Genomic DNA, 25553 nt, shown 5'->3' on the forward strand with positions numbered 1-25553 from the left:
TCACTCTGGATGTGAAGAATGCGTTCAACAGTGCAAGCTTAGAGCCACTCACTTCATCACCTCAAGGTACCGGTGTGCAGTAGTATGTCTAGAAAGCTATTTTGATAGTAGGATTCTGCTGTATGACATAGAGGAGGGACAGAAAAGCGTTCGAATTATCGCGGGAATACCTTAAGGTTCAATCCTGAGCCCGAAGTTGTGAAATGCAATGTTCTATGACGTACTCAGCAAAAATTTGTGAATATTATTAATTTGGACATCGACGGAAAATTGTGGCCGGGATTTGAAAATTACAAGCGTTAGCCAGCAGCTGAAGCATATATGACCATCTGTCAACCAATCAGGGCCCTTCCAACTATATTTCAGTTAAATCCGCTAGAAATTTACATGAATCTGCCACAAAACAAACCCAGCCACGCTCAACAATCACGCGACCGAGAGAACGCTCTGCATTGTTTATTGCTCTTTCAATCACTTCTCGATGAAACCGCCAACCGTCGAAGCGATTCTGTGATACACTCATTTTACGCAGAACGTGTTTAACTTTTGTCAACCACCTACTAAGGAGGTGAGACAGCGAAGAGAGCTCAGGCGTATAGCTGTCGCTCCAGAGGTCGCGAGTTCACGTCCTGTTTAGTACTTTTTTTATATATTCATCTAGTTTGGTGACTAATTCTAGCTCATTTTCAAACCAGCAGCAATGTAATTTTAAGATCGCACATAAATATCTATCATATATGATGGAGTCCTTTTGTTACATTCGACTCGCTATAATTTTACAGGTTTCGTTCGTACTGTGTACTGTACTGAGGCTGCTTCTTCCGACGGGTGTTAAGATTGTTCGCTTCACTGACGACATCACCCTAGTGGTCTGTGGCGAATCGATGGAGGAAGTGAAGTTGACAGCAACACAACTATCTCAATAAATGAGGAATGGATGAGGTCTAGGAAACTGGGAATGACCCGGCACAATACTGAGATTATGGTGGTCAGCAATCGCAAGTCCAAGCAAAGGGCACTTATCTCTGTAGGTGATTGCACCATAGACTCCAAACGATCTCTTAGGCATCTTGGGGTAATGACAAGCTCAGCTTCGCTAGCCACGTTGAATATGCCTGTAAAAAGGCATCTACGGAGATACAGCAGCGCTTTCGAGGATGATGTCAAACAGCTCTGCTGTAATTACCAGCAAACGCAAGTTCCTGGAAGACATTGCTCTATCCATGGAGATATGGAGGACCAATCTGGTCAAAAACATTTAGAATGATTTGAAACCTAAGGCGGCTGGAAAAACCAAAACAGGTGCTTCTGCCCTATATTATGTTCCCATATAGACAGAAAATAAATCGAATCGGAAATTGCAATCCGTCGCGTTGTCTCAATCCAACCGGATCAAATACAAATGACACATGATTTAATCCTTTATCGACTCAGCTGGGAGCGCCATAGCTTTACACACGTCGTTTGACCCGCAATACTGTCTGTCCAGATCCAACGATAGATATATACCGCTAGTGCGAGTAATAGATAAACCATGACGATGACGATAAATTGTTATCGCGCAGATATTTTATTTCGCTTCCGCCTCGTAGGCTTTCCTGAGAAGCTAGCAGATTTTGCACGGCATGTGATAACAGGCGTCGGTAGCGTGACCACGTGTAAAACACACTTTGTATCGAACAACGTCACTACTTTATTTGCGCCGTCCTTTGAGTCAGGCAACTGTGAAGCTTTCAATGTTATCAAAGTGTAGGTTTGAGGAAAATTTAAAATTTACAAATTCGAGTTAAGACATTCAAAAGAACAATGGTTACTTAAATAGCTCAGTAGATTATATAATGGTGCAACTTTCGCTATCACGCGAGACATTGACCACTTTCTCCAACAATACAGTGACGGATCAAACTTTAGGACGGTCTCACTAAAAAAATGTTCACTGGATTTCTGTACTTCACGCTTATTACTAATGTAATGTTGCGTTTATAGTTTAATTCGACTATTCAATATTACGAATAACACAGAATATAATAGTGACAGAAAAAATTAGCTAGAACGTACGAACATAAAAAGCTTAAATATCGCGCGGCAAATCCAAAGACCACTACTGATAAAAGAGTCTCTTCTCTACCGAAAACTACAACACTGGACAGAAATAAACAAAAATACAATAAATATTTTTTTTTCATGCAAAAAAGAGGCTTGGATCTCGGCTTCTAGTGCTCCGCAGCTTGTAAATAGCTAAGCTGGAAATTCACAGCTTTTTACAAACAAAATAGAGCAATATTACTTTCAGCAATATTGTTTATTGATACCGTCGTTGGGGGTGAGAATGGATCAAAAAGGGATATGTACGATTTATTTATTGAATAACTATTGCAATTTAATTCCAATACACTTCAAATTTGGTGTGTATGTATTTTGATGGCACATTAACTACCGTTCAAAAAAAAAAAAAATTAAGAAAAATATTTATTCACAGCAGCACCAGGAAGTGAATGAAAAATGACCCAATCTCACCCCATAGAGGGGGTGACATTGGGTCACTGTAATTGAAATAACTTCTTTTGAGAATATGATTGTAAAACCATTCACAGCTGAAAAACATTGATGAAATACGATGCAAACAAGACGGAAAGATATCTAAGATGTTTCACAGGTATATTAAACTCACTTAAAAGAACGATTATACCAAAAAAATTGAAGACGTTTGAGAAAAAATATGTAAACCCAGCATTTATCGTTTACATATTTTTTTTTTGTTTATTTTTTTCTCAAACTGTCTTCAAAGTCTCATCCCCATTGCCATAAAACCTATTCAGTTTCCCCATTGGTGTACTGAAACAGTGATTATTTTAAACCTTCGCAAATAGTTAAATTTCGGTGCGACATTCCACGATCAATACATTTCAGGCAGATGTTAACGTCATAATTAAGCAATCCAACTCATTTGTACTTCCGTGAGATGTTTCTATAATATAGAAAGCACTGATAAATAATAAAATTAAAAAAAAATCTATTTGATAAAATTTTATGATGTTGCTGTGCACGAAACACGGTAGCTGCACAGACAAACAGACGTCACACTCTCACCGATGTCCATCGATCACCTTTTTAACGGCCGATTCAAATATATGGTAGGTGGCCAATCCACCACCCGCAGCGCTCGCATCGTTTTTGTTCGCGTTTGACATTTACACACTACCGCCATCTGTTGGTCCATCGGCCAAACACATCGATTTTAGCATTGGGCGTACATGTTCTCGTGACTATGATTTTGATCGCGATTTGTTCTAAGTGTTACGTCTGTTTGTCTGTGGTAGCTGGTTTGAGAAGTTGTCAAAATGCGTTGTATTGTTATTCAATGCACGGAATACTCAAGTAGACTTGTTTGATGTTTCAGAGATGCTGTATTTAGAAAGAATAAACACATCTTAATGAAAAAAGGGATTACCCGGCACCGTAAAATGTAAAAATAGTGGACTAGCAATTTCATTTACTATCGTTCTTGCTTGACCCAATCTCACCCCCATTTTTGATGTTTTAGGCACTGTACCGAAAAAAAAATTAAATTTTTGTGGAAAAATCAATAAGATTCCGTAAAACACGTGTGAAGTGTAATGAAAAGACTTTCAACCTTCTACTAATATAACGATAGAGGTTAAAGTACATGCGTGATACCTTGCACAGGAGTAATTTAATGTTGTAAATTTTATCTAGTTTCATCATACAAGTTTATTGATATAGTAAACAAAAACTACTATTTCTAAAAATGTATATTGTGATGAATTACGTGTAATAATATGTTCCCTAAGATATGAATTATAAATAATAGTAATATCAGCGTTATTAGCTGAAATGGGGCCTTCCTTAGTCGAGTGGTTAGAGTCCGCGGCTACAAAGCAAAGCCTGCAGGTGTCTGGGTTCGATTCCCGGTCAGTCCAGGATCTTTTCGTAATGGAAATTTCCTTGACTCCTGGGCATAAAGTATCATCGTACCTGCCACACGATATACGAATGCGAAAATGGTAACTTTTAGGCAAAGAAAGCTCTCGGTTAAAGACTGTGGAAGTGCTCATAAGAACACTAATCTGAGAAGCCGGCTCTGTCCCAGTGAGGACGTTAATGCCAAGAAGAAGAAGATTAGTTGAAATATTTCATAAATCATATTTTTCTGTTTTGACCCAATCTCACCCCCCAGACCCATTGTCACCCCCATCGACGGTAGCAAAAAAGTTTGTTCAAGAACATATTTTGTAAAATTGATTGTTTTAAAAATAGATTTTCCACGAAATGGGTGATTTGCAATAGCTTAAAAGCTTGTGTTAAAGTATAGTAAACTTTGTGGTGAATAAAATTCATGTTATTTTTGAGCCGTGGAAAGACTTTAGGTCGACTGAAACACTAGAAGCCGAAATCCATGCCTCCAAACTTGGCATGGCTGCTTGGGCACGTCAGGAGTTAATCATCAATATTGTCGCACCGCCACCAAACCGGATCGCGCCAGTGAGACTCGCGACGCGCCTCAACTCGCGCGATTTTGAAATCAGTTTTTTAGTGTGGCGCTGCATTCTTACGATTTTTATGAACACAGCGCACTATTCACATATTAGCTGCGACGCACGGGGTCCGAGAAAACAATAATCATAAATAAATGTTGGTCTTGATTTCTACCGGATACATAATATTAACCTCCTTTTCCCGAGCAGCCTAGATAGCCGCGTAGTGTTGGTAGCGGTTGTTTCAACTGGCTAAGAATTAACACTACGGACTGCCTGTTCCGGTGGTAAAAGTCCACCTCACAGGTGACCCCTAATTTATGGTGTGATGCGTACCGTGCCTAGGAATGAATGGTTAGGGGGGTCTAAATAAAACCTAACCGCTAACGGAGCCTGTGGGGTATCAGGGCGCCCTCCACAGTATTGAGTCCTTCCTGTGCTACCCGGAGCAATGGTGCAGGTGACCTTGTGTTTCTCTGAGATAATCGGCTGCCCTTCTTCAGTCTCTATCCTGAGGATTAATAAGGGTGGGATTATGAATATGTTGACATTAAATTTAAATTATCACCTATATGGATTCGCATTATGCGTTTTACACAGTGTACTCTGTGCTCTTTCGCCTTTGGCGACTTTAAATAGATACCGATCTGTTTTTTTCGTTGCTGGTCTTTTTCGTGCTGAGGTTGCAAACAGCTTAATCCTGCCTAGTTTGGGTAGTGGCTACGGTTAGGTTAGCTCAGATCAATCTTCAGCATAAAAGGACAGCAACGATCAATCTTTGCAGACTCATGCAAAATGGTGCAGCCCAAGTGGCGCTAGTACAAGAACCCTACTTTCGTAGAGGGAACTTCTATCTAGGTAACCTTGTGGACCCAGTTTTTGCTACTTTCAGCAAACTTTAAATGGCAAACTCTCGCTGATCACATCATCTGGGGCAGCTCAGATATCAATTTGAGAGGCTCCAGTCTGATGGAATACTTACGTAGTACAGACCTTGGATTACTTAACATAGGCAATCGCCCAACCTTCATGGTTTCTAATAGAGAAGAAGTGTTAGACATAACGCTCTGCTCGAATAGAATCAGTCACGAGTTGACGAATTGGCATGTATCTGATGAGGAATCATTATCTGATCATCGCTACATCTTCTTTGAACATTCAAATGTAACTGCGCAGACTTTGCGTTTTAGGAATCCCCGCTCAACAAACTGGGAACTCTATATTGAATTATTGCGACCAAATTTCATGGATATTCTCCGTCCATTGAAAATCCAAGTGATCTGGATGATGCCGTTGATACTTCAACATCCTACATTATGGAAGTTTTTGAAGAAGCATGTCCTCTGCGGTATGTAAAGACTACAAGAGTGCTATAAAAGCTCCTGCTTCGGCCAACTCAAGGTCGAAGCTTGTTATCGCATGTCGAACTCAAATTGAGGAACTGAATTCAGTCAACTCTGTAAACCTTGTATGGGTACCTGGCCATTCTTCCATCGTTGGAAATGAATTGGCCGATGAGCTAGCTCGCGATGGAGCATCGCATGACTTCATTGGACCTGAGCCGGCTATTCCAATTTCGAAGTGCTGGGTGAAGCTTCAGATAAACTCTTGGGCGGCAACTCAGCACAAGCAATATTGGAATAGTTTGGAGTCATGTCGTCAAACAAAATTGTACATTACTGAGCCATCTCCAAGGGTGGCGAAGTATTTAACAAATCTGTCAAAGCAGAATTGCAGTCTCTTGGTCAGAGCGTTGACAGGCCACTGCCGACTCAACTATCACATGGCAAATATTCAGCGTGCTGACTCATTTGTGTGTGATAGTTGTGACTCCGATTATGGAACTTCGTATCACCTGATATGTAACTGTCCAGTTTTTGCGCAAATGCGATTCCAATTACTTGGTAAACACTTATTAAGTGAAAATGATTTAAAAATCATATCACGGAAACATATTCTGTTATAATCATTTGTTTTCCCTCTGGTCGATTGTTACATATTATGCCATCTATGATTTTTCTGGTAGAATATCTATTATCTTCTAGCTGTTCACTGCAAATTTCTAAATGCACAGTTTGGTAATGGTGTGAAAAATTTTCTACATGTTAAAAATAAGTCAATTAGCGCAACCTTTTTAGAGTAATGAGCACTTATGTTACCATTCTGGCCGGCCAAACGAAGATCTTAAAACTTCAAAAACAAAAAACATCATTTTAACGTTTTCAGCTTTCTTGTAGACAACTCAACCGATTTGCATGGTTTTTCCAGAAAAGCTTCTTGGTATTTGACATTGTATAGCCCATACTTTATTTTGATGACAATTCAAATGAAAACAGAATGACGGACAAATCAATTTTACATAGAGAATATCGGTCCCCAAGGAGCATAGCAATATTTTCAAAACTTATTGACTAATGATCAATATCAGCCAGTGAATCCATTGTCCACCAACACGCAACAACAAAGACATTGTACTCTCCTATTCTTATTGCTAAAATATGACAATGATCGCTCACCGCGGGCGCAGCGATTTTCTAGACTTTGCATTGCAATTTTCGGAAACTTTCTCCGTGTTGGTAAACAATGCCACATTATCGAACAGCATCCATCAAACAAATTCGATTGTGTGTTTAAAATAACTAATTAGTCACAAGTTGACAAGGTTGCAACAATGTTGTCCCCTGTGATTGTCATGACAGGTTTTTTTTCTTTTGATTGTATCCCAATTTGCAAAAGTTAGGACAAACAACTGTGAGCACGCTTGCTTTGTTGTTTGTTTTTCGTCTGTTTTGATGACAATTCGACTCACTGATATCGACACAGATTCCCAAATAGAAGAATTTTTTGAGGATTCGTGAAACGTTGCAAAAATGTAAAGACAAAGTTTGATTTTGAATATTTTTAAATTTCTAAATATTTTTATTTGAAGGTCCTGTAGCTTGTAGCCAAAGTTGTACAAAGCACTGGTTTCATTGATGTTTACATTTAAAGTATGATTTATCAACCTTTTCAGTGGTTTTAGATCACCAAGCATTCAAAACAGGATTTCAACTGCCATTTAAGATATAAATTGGTTTTAATTCCACAGATAAATTTAGACTAAATTGACTTCTCCAGTATCCTTGCAGTCTCTTTGTTTCTCTTATATGGCAAAATATAATACTTTTCTATGCCATCAAAACATATCTTTTGAGCATCGAAAGTATTATGAACTTAGTTTATAACAATTGTTAAAATTATAAAGTATGAATTCTGTGGCAAATTAAACAAATAAATCGCCATACAAGCTGATAAAACGTCATGTCATTCTATCACTGTTAGATTCGACAAGGGATGCAACGTCTTTGTAAATTAAAACATTGGTGAAAATCAACCAGAAAAGAAAAATATGCAACATTTCACTGAAATTTTGTGAGGGATTTCTGCACTGCGTACTTCACACTTGGCAATACAATGTACCTGCTACTTGGCAATACAATGTTTGCCAGGACAACTGGTTTATTATAGAAATGAACTGCCCATAACTGCATATTTGTAACATTCGACAAAAGTAGGCATTGAGTAAATGGAATATCAAGTGTATATTTAATGGCAGTATGGGAGGAAACTAAAATTTCTAAAATATACCAGGAACTCAAAAGTGCTTATTTAAGGCTGATATTTTGTACAAATCACTAGGTGAATTGTCAGAAAATTATTCTGATAGAAATTTCATTGCTATCACATTACGAGGCTCATTTAAAATCTCAATGTTACTGTTATGCGGTTATAATTACCAATGTGACAAAACAACTTGGTATTTTTTTCGAATTTTCTAGAATAATCTCACAGATTTCAGTAAGTTGATCGAAAGTATTTATCATTTGATGACTCTCCATGGCATTAACTCCATTTTGTCAAAAAATGACGAATGTGACAGTTTTGCAGTTATGGGCAGTGAAGTATCCACACACTTATGGGTAGGATTTCATCTCGGTAAAACTGAATAACGAATTCAGTCGGTAAAACATATTTTTACTCAAATCTCGTTTAACTTTGACAGATGAGTAAAATTGACATATGCAAATTGACGTATATTGGTAATTGTAATGCTTAGCTTAGATTCGGTAATCTTTTTTTTGCCACAAACATTCACTGAATTTCGGCATAGCGCATCTGTCAAAATCAAAAACGCAGAGCTCTGGCCTCCGCAGCTTGATGCTTGGAATGTTCCAGACATGGACAGATCTCGAAAGTAGCGAACATGTCTTCTTCTTCTTCTTGGCATTAACGTCTTCACTGGGACAGAGCCTGCTTCTCAGCGTAGTGTTCTTATGAGCACAGAACTATTAACGGAGAGCTTTTTTTGCCAAAGTTGCCATTTTTGCATTCGTATATCGTGTGGCAGGTACTCTATGCCCAGGGAAGTCAAGGAAATTTCCATTACGAAAAGATCCTGGACCGACCGGGAATCGAACCCAAACACCTTCAGCATGGCTTTGCTTTGTAGCCGCGGACTCTAACCACTCGGCTAAGGAAGGCCTCCATGTCTGCTGAAGCTAAATAAAAACAAAACAAAATGATCGCAAGCATCAGAGCTGATTTACTCGCATCTGTCGTACTCCTGAGTAAACGAAGCTAAAGTGATTCGTGAACGTGTTCAGAGCTGTTCAGAGTGAATTGTGCTTTTCAAGAACTGCTAGTTTACTGTCAATTTTGTGGAGAGACAATAAATCACTGTTTGTAGTAACCGAACCGAGTAAATGTTCGTGAACTTTTTTGTTGGGAACTCACACCAAACCTGTTTGTGAGTCTATCATGTTAGTTTTGCATTGGTTTACACTCGTGATGGGTTTCATGTTGCAAATATTTCCACCACTGATTGTGGGGGACGAATACATGTGAGTATTCATGTAATTCCCTAGAAAATTGTGATTATGGCGTACATACACTCTCGTGCAAAAGTTTGGGTTCACCCCCTCAAAAACATACAAAAGTGTTCTGTCCATATCTCTGTGATTACACGTCCAATTGAAACTCTTTAAGCCGCATTCGAAAGGCAAAGAGTTATTCTTACTTCGTATGTATTTTTACAAAAACGTTTTTTGAGTTTTGTATACTAATTTTTTACTTAAAGTTGTGAAATTTTTCAAAAAACACACTGAAAAATGATATTTAATTTCCTCAGCATTTGGTCGACCAAAATTTTAAATCAAAGTGTCATTAGAATCGTAATCTTATATTCTTTGAAGAGACCCCACGAAATTTTGGCGGAAAAATCTGGAAAGTATTCAAAATCAATGAAACAGTCAGTCAAGTCATCGTGCAAAAGTTTGGGTTCACCTCTCAGTATGATGCAAATCGTTCAAAAGTTTGGGTTCACCTGAGCCGCACGCACATCATTTTTGTCAATATCTCTGCCATTTTTCAACCGATTTTAAAAGTTTAAAGCTTTTTTGAGCGCAAATAATGGCGTGTACATGATTGGTTTGAGATTTCACAGATTTAAGTCAGTTTAGGTGAACCCAAACTTTTGCACGATACACCATACTGAGGGGTGAACCCAAACTTTTGCACGATGACTTGACTGACTGTTTCATTGATTTTGAATACTTTCCAGATTTTTCCGCCAAAACTTCGTGGCGTCTCTTCAAAGAATATAAGTTTACGGTTCTAATGACACTTTGATTGAAAATTTTGGTCGACCCAATTCTGAGGAAATTAGCTTTTTTTCAGTTTGTTTTTTGTAAAATGTCACAACTTTAAGTAAAAATTTAGCATACAAATTTCAAAGAATGTTTTTGGAAAAATACATACGAAGAATAACTCTTTGCCTTTCGAATGCGACTTAGAGAGCTTCAATTGGACGTGTAATCACAAAGATATGGACAGAACACTTTTGCATGGTTTTTAAGAGGTGAACCCAAACTTATGCACGGGAATGTATAAAGCTAGCTTCAATATATTTTCAGGAAATGATTCTTTTTGTCATTCAAGTATGGTGAAAATGCCAATGGACGCAAGTAAAATTCACTCCACACTGAAAAGGACTGTAAATTTCAATTTGAAGATAAAGTGAGATTTTCGGAATGGTGGTACTTCATGCATTTGTATCGCAGTTTTTTTTAATATGTATAGTAAATTTGTTTTGCCATCAAAAATTAATTTATAATTAGTTTAATTTAAATTTACTATCGATTTCTTGGAATTCACAATATACGAAAATGATTCAAGTAATCGAATAATATTCATGAAATTTAACCGTAAAACTATTTAAAACAATTATTTTGCTTAATTTTTTTGCTCCTTTGCACCTATAGTGATGCATCAGTACCCATAGTGGAGGGTCCCATAAGAAATCAATGGTTTGCGCCACTAAAGGAACCATCCTTAAAATATACCTCCACTAAAGGAACAGTGTCCCTATTATTGGTGCAAGGCTTTTTGCAGGGAAATTTCAAATGAATCGTGATTTTCATACATTTGAATGATAGAAGGATTTGAGATCTATCGAATGATACGTTAAAATCATATATTTCATGATCTTAACACCGTGTTTTAGCAGTTTTCCCTTAGGTGCACCACTAATGGTACACTTGCCCTATACAAAACTTTTTTCAAATCAGTTTTCAAACTGGGAAAATTGCATGCAAGTTGACTGAAATTGGTACAACAATGAATATCTAAACAATCAGACGTTCTCGGGATTCCGAATAAAATCCTCGGAATTCCGATTAGAATCTTCGGAATTCCGACTCGGGATTGAGATGTCAAACGTTTTGGTTTTTACATTCGGAATCCCAAGGATTACATTCGGAATCCCAAGGATTCGCAAGGATTCCCATCAGAACAGCAACAAATACAATCGGAATCCCAGTCAGATTCCCGAGGATTCTTGTCGAAACCCTAAGAATTACGGTAAATTTGAAATATTTCTTGTAAGTTTTGCAAATTAGCATCCAGTCGGTTTATTAAACAATCTTAAAAATTTCCGTTGGTATTCTAATAATTCCGCACCAGAATGTAATAGATATTCTAGCAGAGTTCCATAAAAAAAATAATGATCACCATAATTTTCACAACCCAATATGTTAACCCAAAAAGCAACAACCGGTACGGAAACGAGTTACTAAATATAGTAGCGACCGGTGTGAGAATGAGTGACTAAACTAAAATGACAACTCTGTGGGTGATCATTTTACTCACTCGAATAGTCGCCCCAGTTAAAGATGCTCTAAATCGTCAGTTTTAGACATATGGTGACTTCGGGGAAATTTCTCTATATTTTTCCGACATATTTATCAGTGATGTGAAATTAGGGTGCCCACATGGTTTAGGAGATTAGAATATCATTTTTTTGCTGATTTATTTGGACCTGACAGTGTTCTAAAATGTTTTAGAACTACTGATTTGAAAATGCAAAATACAAAGTTCGTAAAAGTATCCACTACTTAGTATGCATTAAAAATGAACGCTTTAGGATATATAAACAATAAACCAAAATTGATATGCTAAAGAATGCAAAATAAGATATTTTGCTAAACAAACATAAATAACTGTAGGGAAAGTAATTAGAACATTGTATAGGTCAAATAATTAGCAAAAAAGCTTTTATTATGATCTCCTAAAACCAAGCGGGCCACACAAATTTCACATCGCTGAAAGATAATGTCTGGTAAATAAGGACAATCTTTCTCGAATATACCATATATGTAAAACTGGCAGTTTCGACTCAAACATGTTTGTCTTCCTAGCTATGTTTTTTGGATCAAGGTACATTGTTATGTTTTGCTAATTCATCTTCCATAACATTGAAAAGTTAAATGAAATCAGAGACGAACCGGCCTTCGGCCGAAAGTCTATTTGATAAGGACATAAAAAAGTGAAATGATAGATGCAAAATCGCAATGATAACACAGCATAACAAAAAAAAAATGCATTTTTTGCGTATCTCAAGGATCAAATTACGCGTCTCTATAAGATTTGGGGTTGCTGAATCTGATGCCGTTCTCAGAAATATTCCAGCACGTCACAATTTTTAGCTACTATAGGTCGTAAAGATATTTAACATACTGTTTTCATTGATGATTACATGAAATTTAGGTATGATTTATCAAACTTTGTTGTGATCTATTCAACCAAGCATGACAAATAGGACTTAAATTATGATCTATGGTTTACTGCACGAAAAAAAGTTTGGATTAAATCGATTTTTTCCCAACCTTGCCATTTCTATACAAAATTCTTCGTTTCTCTTATATGGCAAAATACATTACATAGTGCCATACGAGCTTGAAAACTTGCATGCAAGTTGTCTGGAATAATAAAATTCTATATTTTCAACAGCCAACAACTTAAAATCTAAATTTGCTATGATATTTATGAAAACGACAATGGTGGTAATATGGTGCTTGAGCCGAAAACATGTTCCGCAGTATAATATGCTAAAACTACAGCAATTCAGCCAATATGAAAAAATGGGAGAGGTAGTCTTAAAGTTTTGTCCGTCACTGTATATAAGTAGCTGTGGGCAGACAGTTACGCTCGTTAGAACAACGTCATGGCAATGATAGTTTAAACGCAACTGAGAAGAGCATCCACGATTGGATTATATGATTGCAGTGAGGCATCTTCCAACCACCCCGTAGAATTCGTCTGATAAAGCCCACGCGCGACCGGTAGAGCAATTGAGGGCGGCAATTATATCATTTTGCCGCTCGGTACGGAATACAATGCTTTCCAACTAGTTCCGATCAAGCTACGATAGAAGTATTTGGCGAGAAAACTATCAATGTCTTAAAGAAGTATTGGAAGATACTTACGGATACAGCAGACGGCCAGCAGCCGAGCGGCATCATCCGGGGGTTGACACTCGGGGAAGAATGGCTTCAGGACGTAAACGCTAAACGTGAGGGCGACGATGGCCTGCGAGCAAGGCCGCACAATCATGCACTCGATCCACAGACGGATGAACGCCAGGAAGGGTCCGAAGGTTTCCATGATGTAGGCATAGTCGGCGCCGGATTTCTTGATCATCGTTCCCAGTTCGGCGTAGCAGTATGCTCCGACCTACAAGTGTAGAAAAATTAAGATTGTTTTAGAAGTTAAAAGTTTTAGGTGAAAACTGATTTTTAGAGTTAAGTATTAAAGTCAAACGACATATTTCTAATAGTATCAAACTATTCTAACAATGAATCAAATCTCTTTCGTAATTACATCCTTGCTTGAAATCAACATTGATTATTCTATCTCTTGCCTGATATTAATTTTTATAATAAGACAACACTTCTGGAGAAGATGAGTGTCTTACAACTTTCCTTTTTGCTGTAAGTTATGTTTAACTTCACAGCAGACATAGCAATTTTGTCGTCCACCATATTCTTGGATATATATTGCCCTAGTTTGCAATTTAGTCAACATACAGTCGGTTGTACATGGAAGATTCATGTCCATCCATGTCATTGGCCAGCAAAATTGTCACACAGATAAATATACGGTCAGCATATGGAATGGAAAGTATTTGACCCTTTCAATAAATTCGAGAGTCCCGAGAGGTAACTAGCATTTATGGATTTTGTTGCTCCGGCCTCGGTGAGGCAATATAAAAAAACATGTCCATATGTCGTCATCGTGGTCGCAATCCATCAAAGCAAAGAAAAAAGAAACGTTGCTCATTAAGAGTTCCACTTCAAAAGTTTTGCCCAACGCAGAACCAGATCCGAAGGTTAATTTATTGCCATCGTCGACCTCAGATGACGTCAGTTCATATGGCAGTGATTGCTAAGGAAATTAAACTTTGCGGACGAAAACCCCCCTTTACAAAGTTGTTTATTGGCCGATTAATTAGTCTTGATGGAAATTAACGTAGCCCACATTATCACAGGAGGTACAAGAATTTCCATACAGGAACTGTGTGCCAATAGCCACCCAAAATAATGTTTTTTTTTTCTTTTTTTATAGTGATTTTGAACTTGTTTGGCTAGTTCATCACTGAAAAAATAAAAACAAATGTTCGTATAAATAAGGCTGATACAAATATTAATTTTCTTTTATGTCCGAGACGACTTGGAAGGTACGAGGGGGGGGGATAAAAATAAATAAGGAACAAAAAAATAAAACTGAAAAAAAAAGTTTTTATTTTGAATTTTTATTTTTAAATATTGTTGTTGAACTTTTTGCAATCCACCTCTGGATCATTATTTAACCTGTTTTTTAATTTAAAAATTGGAAAAAACCTAACTGTTGTCAACAAAAATGATGAACCTTTTTTTTCCCCTTCAAAATTTTCGGATTTTTGAAGGGGGGGGGGTGGTGACATAAAAGAAAATAAATGTTTGTATCAGCCTAACATCGAAAAATAAAGCTAGCAACATCGGCATATAGTAGCACTATTTCTAAATTTCTGCTTTTATAGTAGCACTAGCTTCACAACGTAGACAAAACACAAATCAATACCGAATTTTTGAAAAACTTTAATATCTTCCATTCTAAAAAGGGATCAAAAGTTTGCGATTGTTGTAAAAATGGTTTTCGTAGTATAGGTGCAATAGGTGTACAATAGGTACAAATTAACTTAAATTTTTATCAAAAGTTGAATATAATCGAAATCAGTGATGCTTGAATAAATAGCTCCTGGCCTTCATTTTATTAAATATTTATACCTTTTTGGTAGTTCAATCATTGGATGATTGAATCACCACCGTAAAACTTTTATGATTCACGAATTTTCAAGAATTTCCCTCAACGACCGCATATAATTGAGAACTTAAAAGAAGCTTTTCATCCGTACAGCAGGGCTGTGCATTTTCGAAAGCATTTTGTGAAACACGAAATCTTGATTGTGTCTTCTCGATGGTGACGAACAACTGCGTCACTTCATTCTTCGTTCCATTGCTTTTCATTTTGTTGCTCAAAGCAACGAACAAGAAAGGTGAAATGAAAGAGTAAGAATTTCGTTTCATTTGACTTCATTGAAATCCATCAAAATGTTTGATATTGAATTTCACCTATTTTTGCAATAGTAATGTAAGTAACTTGTTAGGTAATAAATTAAGATAGAGAAACTATGCGGGCCACCACGTCGTTAATTTGAATAAATCAGCTCCTAAAGTTAGAGACTACCGATTGAAAGACCTGCTCGCTGCGGCGAGGCTCTGATTTGTTACGCGCGATGCACAAGCAGCACGATAGGAATGAGAGACTACGCTTGCTGTGAAGAAAGAAATGGTTTGTCGGATTAGAACGAAACAATAAAGTTTCAATTGAAAGGCAAGCTTGAGTCAGACAGTTGATGACTGAAAATGTTTTCAATGAAATGAAAATGTACGGCCCTGCGTCCAGACTGAGAAGAAAAACTTGTGCGCATCTTTGTGTGTGTGTGTTGTTTGGTGTAGAAGACGGTTCCATTGATTGCGGTATTTTTATTGCACTATGAGCAGCTATCATGATTGTTCGGTCAAAAGTAATTTTGCCTATATGTTTGGACTTTATTTTGATGGCATCAATGAATTTTAAAGGAAATCCATATATTTCATCATGCTGTAGGAATGCACAGTGGGACGGTTTGAGGTTTTAGGAGGAAAGATGGAACTCACGCCTTCAATTGTGGTTTTACGTAAAAATGATGTTCTACAAAGTTGTTTCTAATATAAAAACAATTTTTTTGGTCGGAACGAAAATTAGGGTGGCCCTATGTTAAAAAAGATAACCATCAAAACTTTTTTAATTTACGGAATATTGATATAGTTTGTTCTACAAAGTTAAAGATCGAAAAAATTCAAGCTGAATTGATAAAAAAGTTTTTTCCTAGCTCAAAAATTGACCGTTTTAGAGCATTTTTTGCTATTAATGTTATTATTTCAAATATCTTAGTACAATTGTCTTCCCATTACTTTCAAGACTAATTGAAACGCAAACATAAAAGATATAACTTATGGAAACAAATAGATACAAGAGTCTTTTCGTAATGAAAATTTAATTTACTTCCTCGGACATAAAGTATCATCGGAACTAATACATACGATATACGAATGCAAAATGAAAAATATGGCAAAGAAAGTTCTCAGTAAATAACTGTGGAAGTGCTCCTAACAACAATAACCTGAGAAGTATGATCTGTTCCAGTAGGAACGCGATGCCAAAAAAAAAAAGAATATTGATACAATTTTTTCTGATGAAAAGTTAAAGACTTTTCGATAACCAAAAAAAAACATTTTTATATGTTTGTATAGTTGGGAAAACAAAATGAATTGTGTTGACATGACGATAGTGACGATAATCGTATTATACTTCGGCGGATCTGTTTGCTAATGATATGCACAGAAAAAAATCCATTCTCGTATACGTGAACCGCAGACGTGAACTCGTCAACAAGCAAAAAAACACCGTGAACTAGATCATGTATCTGTGACCAATGATGGTAGTTCACGGTGTATTTTTGACAGTTCACGTTTTCCAGAACGCTTTTTTGAGCGTGTGACTGGTTCATATATTAATAACCGTTACTAACAGATTTTTGAAGGAACTCCCAAATTTACTATAATCTTCAATTTTCAAGCATGGCTATCTCTAAATTATAGCCTTAATTAATCAAAACATCTAAACATGATCAAATAATGCATATAGTTATTCTTCTTAATCTAGCCTTGAAAGTCAGCGTCATAATCAGAAATCGTACTCTAGTAATATACCGTTCCAGATACGATATACCTCCTACGGTGGACAAATTACTAGTAATTTGTCGGTGGACAAATTACTAGTAATTGAGCATTCGTTACTTCCAATCAGAATGTTTCCCAAAGAGCCCGGCAAATCCCAGAACAGAAGTATTCGGAAGTTTGGGATGAGCCATGTCAGGAAATTCAACCGTGAGGTAAATTTAGAAGATATTTTCAAAAAACTTTTCTCCTTATTTATATTGCTGAGCTCCTTTGACTCTTTTCGGAAGTACGTATATAAGAATATGAAATAAATTAATTTTTTATTCCGATTTAAAGCCGAAAGATAATAATTGTCATGCAAAAAAAAATTTTTTTTTGCCTCAACTACATTTACATGTAAGAAAACGTTTGTTTTTCATGAAAAATGTTTATAACTATTCACCGACAAAATTGTATAGGCCATAAAATATGCGTCTCAATCGTCTAAAGACGAAGGAATGACAACTTTGATGAGATATCTAAAAATAAAAAAAAATATAGCACAAAAACCTATTTTTGAAGGGCCACCCTACATCAATAGCGAAAAATGCTCTAAAACGGTCAATTTTTGAGCTAGGAAAAAACTTTTTTATCAGATCAGCTTAAAATTCTCCGATCTTCAACGTTGTAGAACAAGCTATGTCAATATGCCTTAAAATAAAAAAGTTTTAATGGTTATATTTTTTTACATAGGGCCACCCTAATTTTCGTTCCGACCAAAAAAATTGTTTTCATATTAGAAACAACTTTGTAGAACATCATTTTTACGTAAAATCGCAATTGAAGGCGTGAGTTCCATCTTTCCTCCTAAAACCCCTATCCGTCCCACTGTGGAATGGACGATGGTGCCCTTAGATCTAAATATTATAGTAAAACAATTTATTACAACGTTGAAGTGTTGTATTATAATCACAGTAAGCCGCCAATTTTGAGATGAATCAAAACTGGTTGCGGCCAAAATGAAAATGGATGCGACGTATAGAGGAAATGGTAAGAAATAATTTCATTGCATTATTTCCAATGAACGATCAAGATTTTTCAAAATCTTATTTAACAATGCGATAGCCGTCTTGTTTGACATCGGTTTGTATCAGAATCATTCACTGCAGTACTGGAAAAAATGCAGGTTCTCACTGATCAATCAACGATGGATATTAGCACATCAACCTATTGCTCTATTGCCCTATTTTTTTTATGGAAGCTCATGACTTCAAAAACATAATCAAACGGTGGCCGTTCGAGAACTACCAACAATTCAAGATTTGTTTAAGGACTGTGAGTGAATTGGTAAAAATATTCAACATTACCAATAATATATATGCTAGTCAAAATGAAAATAAAATACAGTCAACTTTAGCTTACCCTATATTCCGTATCTCGATATCGAGTTAGAGAACCATAGTAAAAGTTGGTTTTCAAGACTACCTCGATGGTCCCTTGGATCACATTTGAAATGGGTTTGTATTTTTTAACTCGATACGTTCCTAACTCGATGGTTTCTTCAATATCGAGTTATAAAGAGTTGACTGTAATTAGGCCAAATGAGACACCCAAGTAACCAGTAAGCACGATAATGCGGCACGGTAACAGCATTATATGCGCATGTAGGGTAATCATTTGATGCATGTCAGTTTTATATACGCATATAATGCTATTAAAATGCCAGAAAAGGCGAAATAGCGTGCCATTATAGTGCCAAGATATAACCGTGCTTCTCTGCACCACTAATGCTGATATAAGACCACGTGAGAAACGTCAGCTGTTTTCGCTAGGTTTTAAGGGCGAATATTTTGTGCTTTCGCGTACACAGCCAGAGAGCGCATGCGGCCAACTGGTACACGAGGTAAATAAATGAATGAATGAAAACGATAACCTCGAATAGTATGCAAAAATGTAATAAAATGATTCAAATAGTACTTCTCCGTATCAGACTTATTCATTTTGGTGGTTTTCATCCTGTTGAGGACTTGCAATTGACACATTTTGATCCTTGTTTTATGATGATGAAATTCCTCATTTTGCGTCTCGAACCTGCGACACCCGTATTGTTGAGTTGTTGAAGTCATGCTCCTTTGCTCCTTCGGCCACATAAGATGAATAGTATTGGAAAGAAAAGTGGTCAATTTAAACCATCACTTTTCTCCGTCATAAAACCTGCAATTGTAGTAGTTTGAAGATTTATGTTTGACTCCCTCTTACCACTATATGCAAACACAAAGCACGTGGTATATCTGTCAAAACACTGAATGGCATTTAAACAAGCCCCTGTATGCGAATATAAAGCCAATAAAGTGCTTATTTAATGCCTGTATGCATCAGGCTTAGAAGCATTAATGATTGGTTTCTATGCAGCGGAAGTGCTGTTATAAGGTGTGTAGGCATTTGTAGTGCTATTATAATGCTTGAACGCATCTATGATGCTGATTAAAGGCTTATTATTAGTGGTTATGGTTACTTGGGCAGTATCAAGGTGGCTTAAAATGGTCGGATTTTTTTAAATTTGTTTGGAGATGGTTGAAGGCTTTTAATATTTATAATAAATATTGATTTTCTCTGAAAAAATGAAAAAAAATGTTTTTTTTTCAATAAAATTTTTGAAATGGAATTTAGCTCAGGAAATACCTACATGAATTTATCTTAATTTTTTCCAAAATCATACATTTTTCTGAGGACCTTCGGGAAAATATGATTACTGAAATTAGCAATTCGGCATAATAAGGTAAATTCTGTAATTACACTGTGGAACAAGTTTTTGTCTCAAGATCCAAAATACCACTATGAACTTATGTACTTGTATTTCGGAAATATCATAGAACGTCTGATTGTTTAGATATTCATTGTTGAAAATTAATTATTTACCGATTTCAGTCAACTTGCATGCAATTTTCCCAGTTTGAAAGCTGATTTGGAAAAGTTTTGTATATGGCCATATAAATAAAAAAAAAACGAATTTTTTATGGAGGCTGAAAGTATATTGTGAATTCCAAGAAATCGATAATAAATTTCAATTAAACTAATTCTTATACAAAAAATAAGTACTATTTTGCATGCTCGGTGGATTGATTTACCAAAATGAATTTAGTAGTTTCACATAATTTGACCTTTCAGACACGCAGAATGGTCAGTTTTGTTCGGCTGTTCTATTGAAGGCTACACGCTGTGAACTAGACTATCGAAATGTATACATTTTGCCTTATGGAAGGTGGAACGGTTATTGCAATACGAACGCTTTATGTATCGTTTTAGCATCAACTTACATCAAGGCGTTGATAGGCGCGTGGTGTACGCACGGGCCTATCGATCGCAAAGTCCCTGGTTCGATTCCAATTTGTTTCCAAATTTTGGTTTCATATGGCAAAGCTACGAATTTCAACCCGATTTATTATGGCGAGTTTTCATAAGTGATTCCTTTGTATTTCGATAGCTCACATTTGTCTAAGTGTATTTGTGAATGCTAAGGACGTCTGACACATTATTAATCAAAATTCAAATAGTTCAGGAATGTGAAATTCCAAGATCTATCATCTATATATTATGTATGCTTAGGATTTCGAAGGAATTTTTGGCTATCAGTCTTCAATTCTTAATTACAACAGTTTTTCTTTCTACTGTCCGACGTTTCGGCAACTGTTGCCTTATTCAACAGGAAAAATAAAAATTTGTTTCATGTTCTATAATTGATTTACAGAGTCCTGTACTTTACTTACTAGTGATCTGTTGTTGTCAATAATGTCTGTCTTAACATATGTCTGTCTATATGTCGTAATCATATTACTATTTAGTTATGAAACGGTTTAAAACATAAAATATTGTATAACAAAAAACATTTATAGTACTAACGTGTTATTTCTTATTTTGATCTATTAGTGTTCGTTCCAAGTGCACTCTGCTCTGTTTATCATAGGGATTTCTTGGTTTGTTTATGTCTATCTTAGTGTAGTGACTGTGTACTAGGTTACGTCTTATTTTTCTAAAGTTCTCAAAACCAAAAATTCGTGTTCTCTTATGAATTCAAACCAAATTAAAAGAGAAATCTCAAAATTTGAACAAAAAAATTAAAATTTAGAGGTGATACAAGCATATTGAGAGTGAATCTTCAAGTTATAAAAAATGGCCTTCAGTGAGTCACCATAACTTCGTTATTTTCTGACCAATTTTGAAACTTTTAGCACCATTATCTTCAAAATTAAATGTATGAAAACTTTATAGAACACCAAATTTGTCTAAAATTAAAACTTCTTCTTCTTTCTGGCGTTAAGTCCCAACTGGGAAAAAGCCTGCTACTCAGATTAGTGTTCTTATGAGCACTTCCACAGTTATTAACTAAGAGCTTTCTTTGCCGATTGATCATTTTTGCATGTGTATATCGTGTGGGGGGGGGCGGTAATATCGAGCAATATCGAGCAACGCGTTAACTTTAGTTTCGAGGCACTTTTATAGAGTTTCTTCCGCATCTAGCGTAATAACTAAAAACTGGTTTGGATTTAACAAAAATCGTATCGAACTTTATTTGATCGAATGTAGATCAAGACTAAACTATATAGCCAATCTTTTTCCCTACAATACCTAACTGAATTCGCGCGATTACACGATCGGCACGATACCGATCGGAGATTGGTACATGTAGAGGTTTTGAGTGCATGGTGTTTGTATAATTGGCTCGGCTTAAATGAGATCCTGAATATTTGAGTTACAATTCCACAAAATACTGCATAACAAAATTTGTTAAAGTGAAATTTACATTCTAGTGCTAACAGTCCCTTAGACGTTTCTGCTTTCGACGTTTTGTCTTTCGACGTTTTGTTACCCAACCGATTGTCTCACATTAGGAACAATAAAAAACAATGTTAATGTACCATTCAAGATACATATATATGTTAACAAACAATATGATTCCTAATAATTTAAAAATGATTGCTTCGTACTGCAGTAATCAAATCTAAATTTGTCGAAGATGTTGTTCCCGAGGGCCGCTAGTCGTCTTTTAGATTTTTTTTTCTATAAATTCTGACAGATATGAATCCGGAGATCGCAGCAATCTATCATTCATGAGTGAATAATCCGATCGCCGTCAATTTCTAAATTATCTTCAATACAAAGTCTGCACAGTGGACCTGGCCATTTTAATATTTGTATCATATTACCGATATGCTGCAAATATTAATGCTGACAAGAAAATACTGGAAGAAATTTCGGAATTTTCAGGATGCTTTTCAGCATTGGCTTTCAAGCGCTTAGAAAAGAATATAGTAGATAAATTATGACAGAGATGAATCCAAAAGTTCATTTATCGTTTGAGGATATGTGCAGGATCCTGGCTTCAAGATAGGTTGAAAGTAGAAAATTATTCGGTTCAAGTCCTTTGAGGTCGTAAAGCTCGAAAAACGGAATTTGAAATGAGTCAAACTTATTTCTTATGAACATAAAAGGTCAAGACATTCAACCATATAGAAATGCTCATTTTGCTTATCTTGCTTGCATAGAGGCAAGCCATCAAAGTTTGTACGGATAATATGCAAACACCCTGTATATGCGCAACATAATTTTTTGGCGGATAATTAAGATATGATATTATTTACGTGTAAAGGTATACTCAATTCAGTGAAAATGAAGTAGGGCATATTGCTGCGTTGGGGAATATTACACCGAGGTTCCTTACTACGTTTGGATTTCTTGAAAAATATTTGTATAAAATTTACAGGTACTGTACAAAAATACTCAACCCAAAACACTGTTATGATGTCCCAAAACAACACTTTCTTGAATTCCATAAAATCACGTGTGCTAAACCAACTCCCTCGCCCCGTCTAGTTATATTATTTGGCCGATAAATCCCACTGTCCAATCCCCCAATCAATGGCCATTTGATTTGTAGACGACCTCAAAAGCAATAAGTGCGACTATAGGGGACTGTCTACCCTATATAGAAATCTTATATTATGATAAATGTATATCGTTTGTTCAAATAGTCAGTCTTATTATGGGTCTTATGTAGCGTTTGCAATAAAAGTCAGTGCTTGAAAGAACTTTTGAATAAGTTTGTTGTTAATAGAAGTTTTTCCAAATGTAATATAACATCGGCTAATATGACCTACTAAGAGAAATTTTGAATTTGACTTAAGAAAACATAATCTCCAATGGCATTTCCTATTGAAAAATATATTGGCAAAATTGAATTGTCTTATTCATATTCCTTTCATTTAACATCAATGATTAAAGTTTTTGGAATTTTCTAAATTGAATCAAATTCTAAATTCTGAAATCAATAAGAAACTTCCAAGCGCAAAAGGCAAAGTAGGTATCCCACTATAAGGCTGGAAAATCACGTTCAATTTTCTTTAACATGTGTAGTAACATAGTTTACTATACTCACCATCGAAAACAGCCCCGACAGCACCCAAACGACCAGCGACATGTTCACACTGCCGGTGTTGATAAGGACCCCCGTTGGCGACACGAAGATACCGGACCCGATAATCGACCCGACAATCACCGTCACTCCGTTGACCAGGGTCATCTTTGGTTTGAGCGTAATTTCCCCATCCCCACCGCCAGCCGTTCCATTGCTGGTGGCACTTTTCACCGAATCCTTTCGGATGTCCTTCTTCAGGGAATCGTCCTCCATTGTTGGTTTGATGGTTTAGTTTTGGTTTCGAATATGAACGATATTTTTATGGAAGGATGGAACGATCTGAAACGGGACAGAAAATGAATAATCATTAGCATATGTAGAATAAAGTGGGGCAACAGTTTCTTTTGAGAGACAGTTTCTTTTAGAATAATTGGAACTAAATGTTATAAATCTGGAAAATTTATGTTAGTTTGTTATTTTTTGTTGTTCAAACTAACAGCCACCTGCAATCAACCAATAAAAATATCATACATAAACCATATAACGTATTGTAATACGGTCAACCCTACATTTATAATTCATTCATAGTTATCAAAATCGAGCAGAATATTGTATAAACAATGATTTACATGGTTTTCCAATGGTAAAAAGCGATCAAACCAATAGTGTATGTTCTTCTTCCTTTTCTTCTTTTTGGCGTAACGCCCCAACTACAAAGCCTGCTACTCAGCTTAGTGGCGGATACCCTACGCAAATAATAGTTTTTCCCATAAACGGAAAACAAGATTGCATGAAACCAATCGTTTTGTAACAATGAACATATCAGCTTCGTTGTCCGGTACTGGGAGAATCTCCCCTACTTTTAGTTTGCTTTAATGTGTGCATCCCTAGAAATTGATGCCAAATCGATTATCAGAGCAATCAATCAGCAAGGGTGGCTGACGCCGTAAATCGAACAACCAACTAAGAAGCCACGCGCTCATCTTATTATTCGCATTCGTATAAAAATAGTGATAATTTGTGATGGACGATTCGCCACAGTAACCACGAGGTTCGCAATGCTCTCGAAACACAGCCTGGCAAATTTGTGATGACAATCATGGAACACTTACCTCTCTTCGGTAGATTTGGGGAGCTTGATTGGCAATTTAAATTTTATCACCTACTCATGTTTGGTTATTGCAACGTCAAGTGTAAAAAATGATAACAAATTATCACACTAAAAGAGATGTCACTATTCTATACAATACGAAACAAACAGAAAGAGATAACGGAGATCTACTGCAACGATCAACGGTGCAATGTAGATGGCGAGAGAAGGAATCCCAGCGACTCGAGACGGGGCCTGCCCAAAGATGACTGGCTGAATATTGTTTAAACGAGGTGCATTGTTCAAAGAGTATTGTGTTATCTTCTAACTTCAACTCTTTATTGTTGGTAGTTGGATATCACCTTCCAGAAACAGTTTTTCTTTTCGTGTGGAGGGGAAAGTGGTTGAATTTTGACCTTCTTGATGGTGTCAGACTCATCTGTAATCATCATAGCTCTTTTTTATGACGTGTAATTAATATGTGCGATGAACACATCAACAAGATTTATGCAACATACTTGGAAATTCGTAGCACTTCTGAGTGCTTCTAACAATAAGTATCAAAAATAAATTCTAGTAGCAATCCGTACCATTCAGTGAATGTATTCAATCATAAGTTCATGTCTGGTATCTACCCTCTACCTCTTCACAAGCTTTCAAAAATTCTTCTATTTTCAGAATCTGCGTCGATGTTGATCATTGGTCAATTGGTTTTGAAGCTATTCCGATGTTCCATGGGGGACCGACATTCCCCATATAAAATTTTGTTTTTATTAAATTTATCAAACAATTAAAATATGGGCTATACGATGTTAGGTAATAAGGAGTTTCTCTGGAAAATTCATACAAATCGGTTGAGTTGTCTCCAAGAATCTTAACATTATAATATGATGAACATAACATAAATGCTCACATAATAAAAAACGGTTGCATTAAAT

The 25553-nt window shown here is 36.2% G+C and overlaps 1 protein-coding gene across 6 annotated transcripts in view; it reads right to left on the reverse strand.

Annotated features, from left to right (window-relative positions):
* Positions 1-25553, reverse strand: part of LOC5580164 (large neutral amino acids transporter small subunit 1) — a 104790-nt gene that overhangs the window by 21488 nt on the left and 57749 nt on the right. For 4 of the 6 annotated variants that reach the window (XR_002498579.1, XR_002498578.1, XM_021837241.1 and 1 more), the window contains exons 2-3: positions 23547-23864; positions 13298-13544 (exon numbers count right to left, since the gene is read on the reverse strand). Coding sequence is in view for 3 of the 6 variants with exons in the window: in XM_021837241.1 (XP_021692933.1) it covers positions 13298-13544; positions 23547-23798 (499 nt within the window). In the remaining 3 variants the exon portion in view is untranslated. Of the gene's footprint in view, positions 1-13297; positions 13545-23546; positions 23865-24637; positions 24897-25553 lie in introns of those variants that run through there. The other 2 variants (XR_002498577.1, XM_021837239.1) reach the window with 1 other exon arrangement.

The sequence above is a fragment of the Aedes aegypti genome, chromosome 1 (assembly GCF_002204515.2).
Source record: "Aedes aegypti strain LVP_AGWG chromosome 1, AaegL5.0 Primary Assembly, whole genome shotgun sequence".
NCBI classification, from domain to species: Eukaryota; Metazoa; Arthropoda; class Insecta; order Diptera; family Culicidae; genus Aedes; species Aedes aegypti.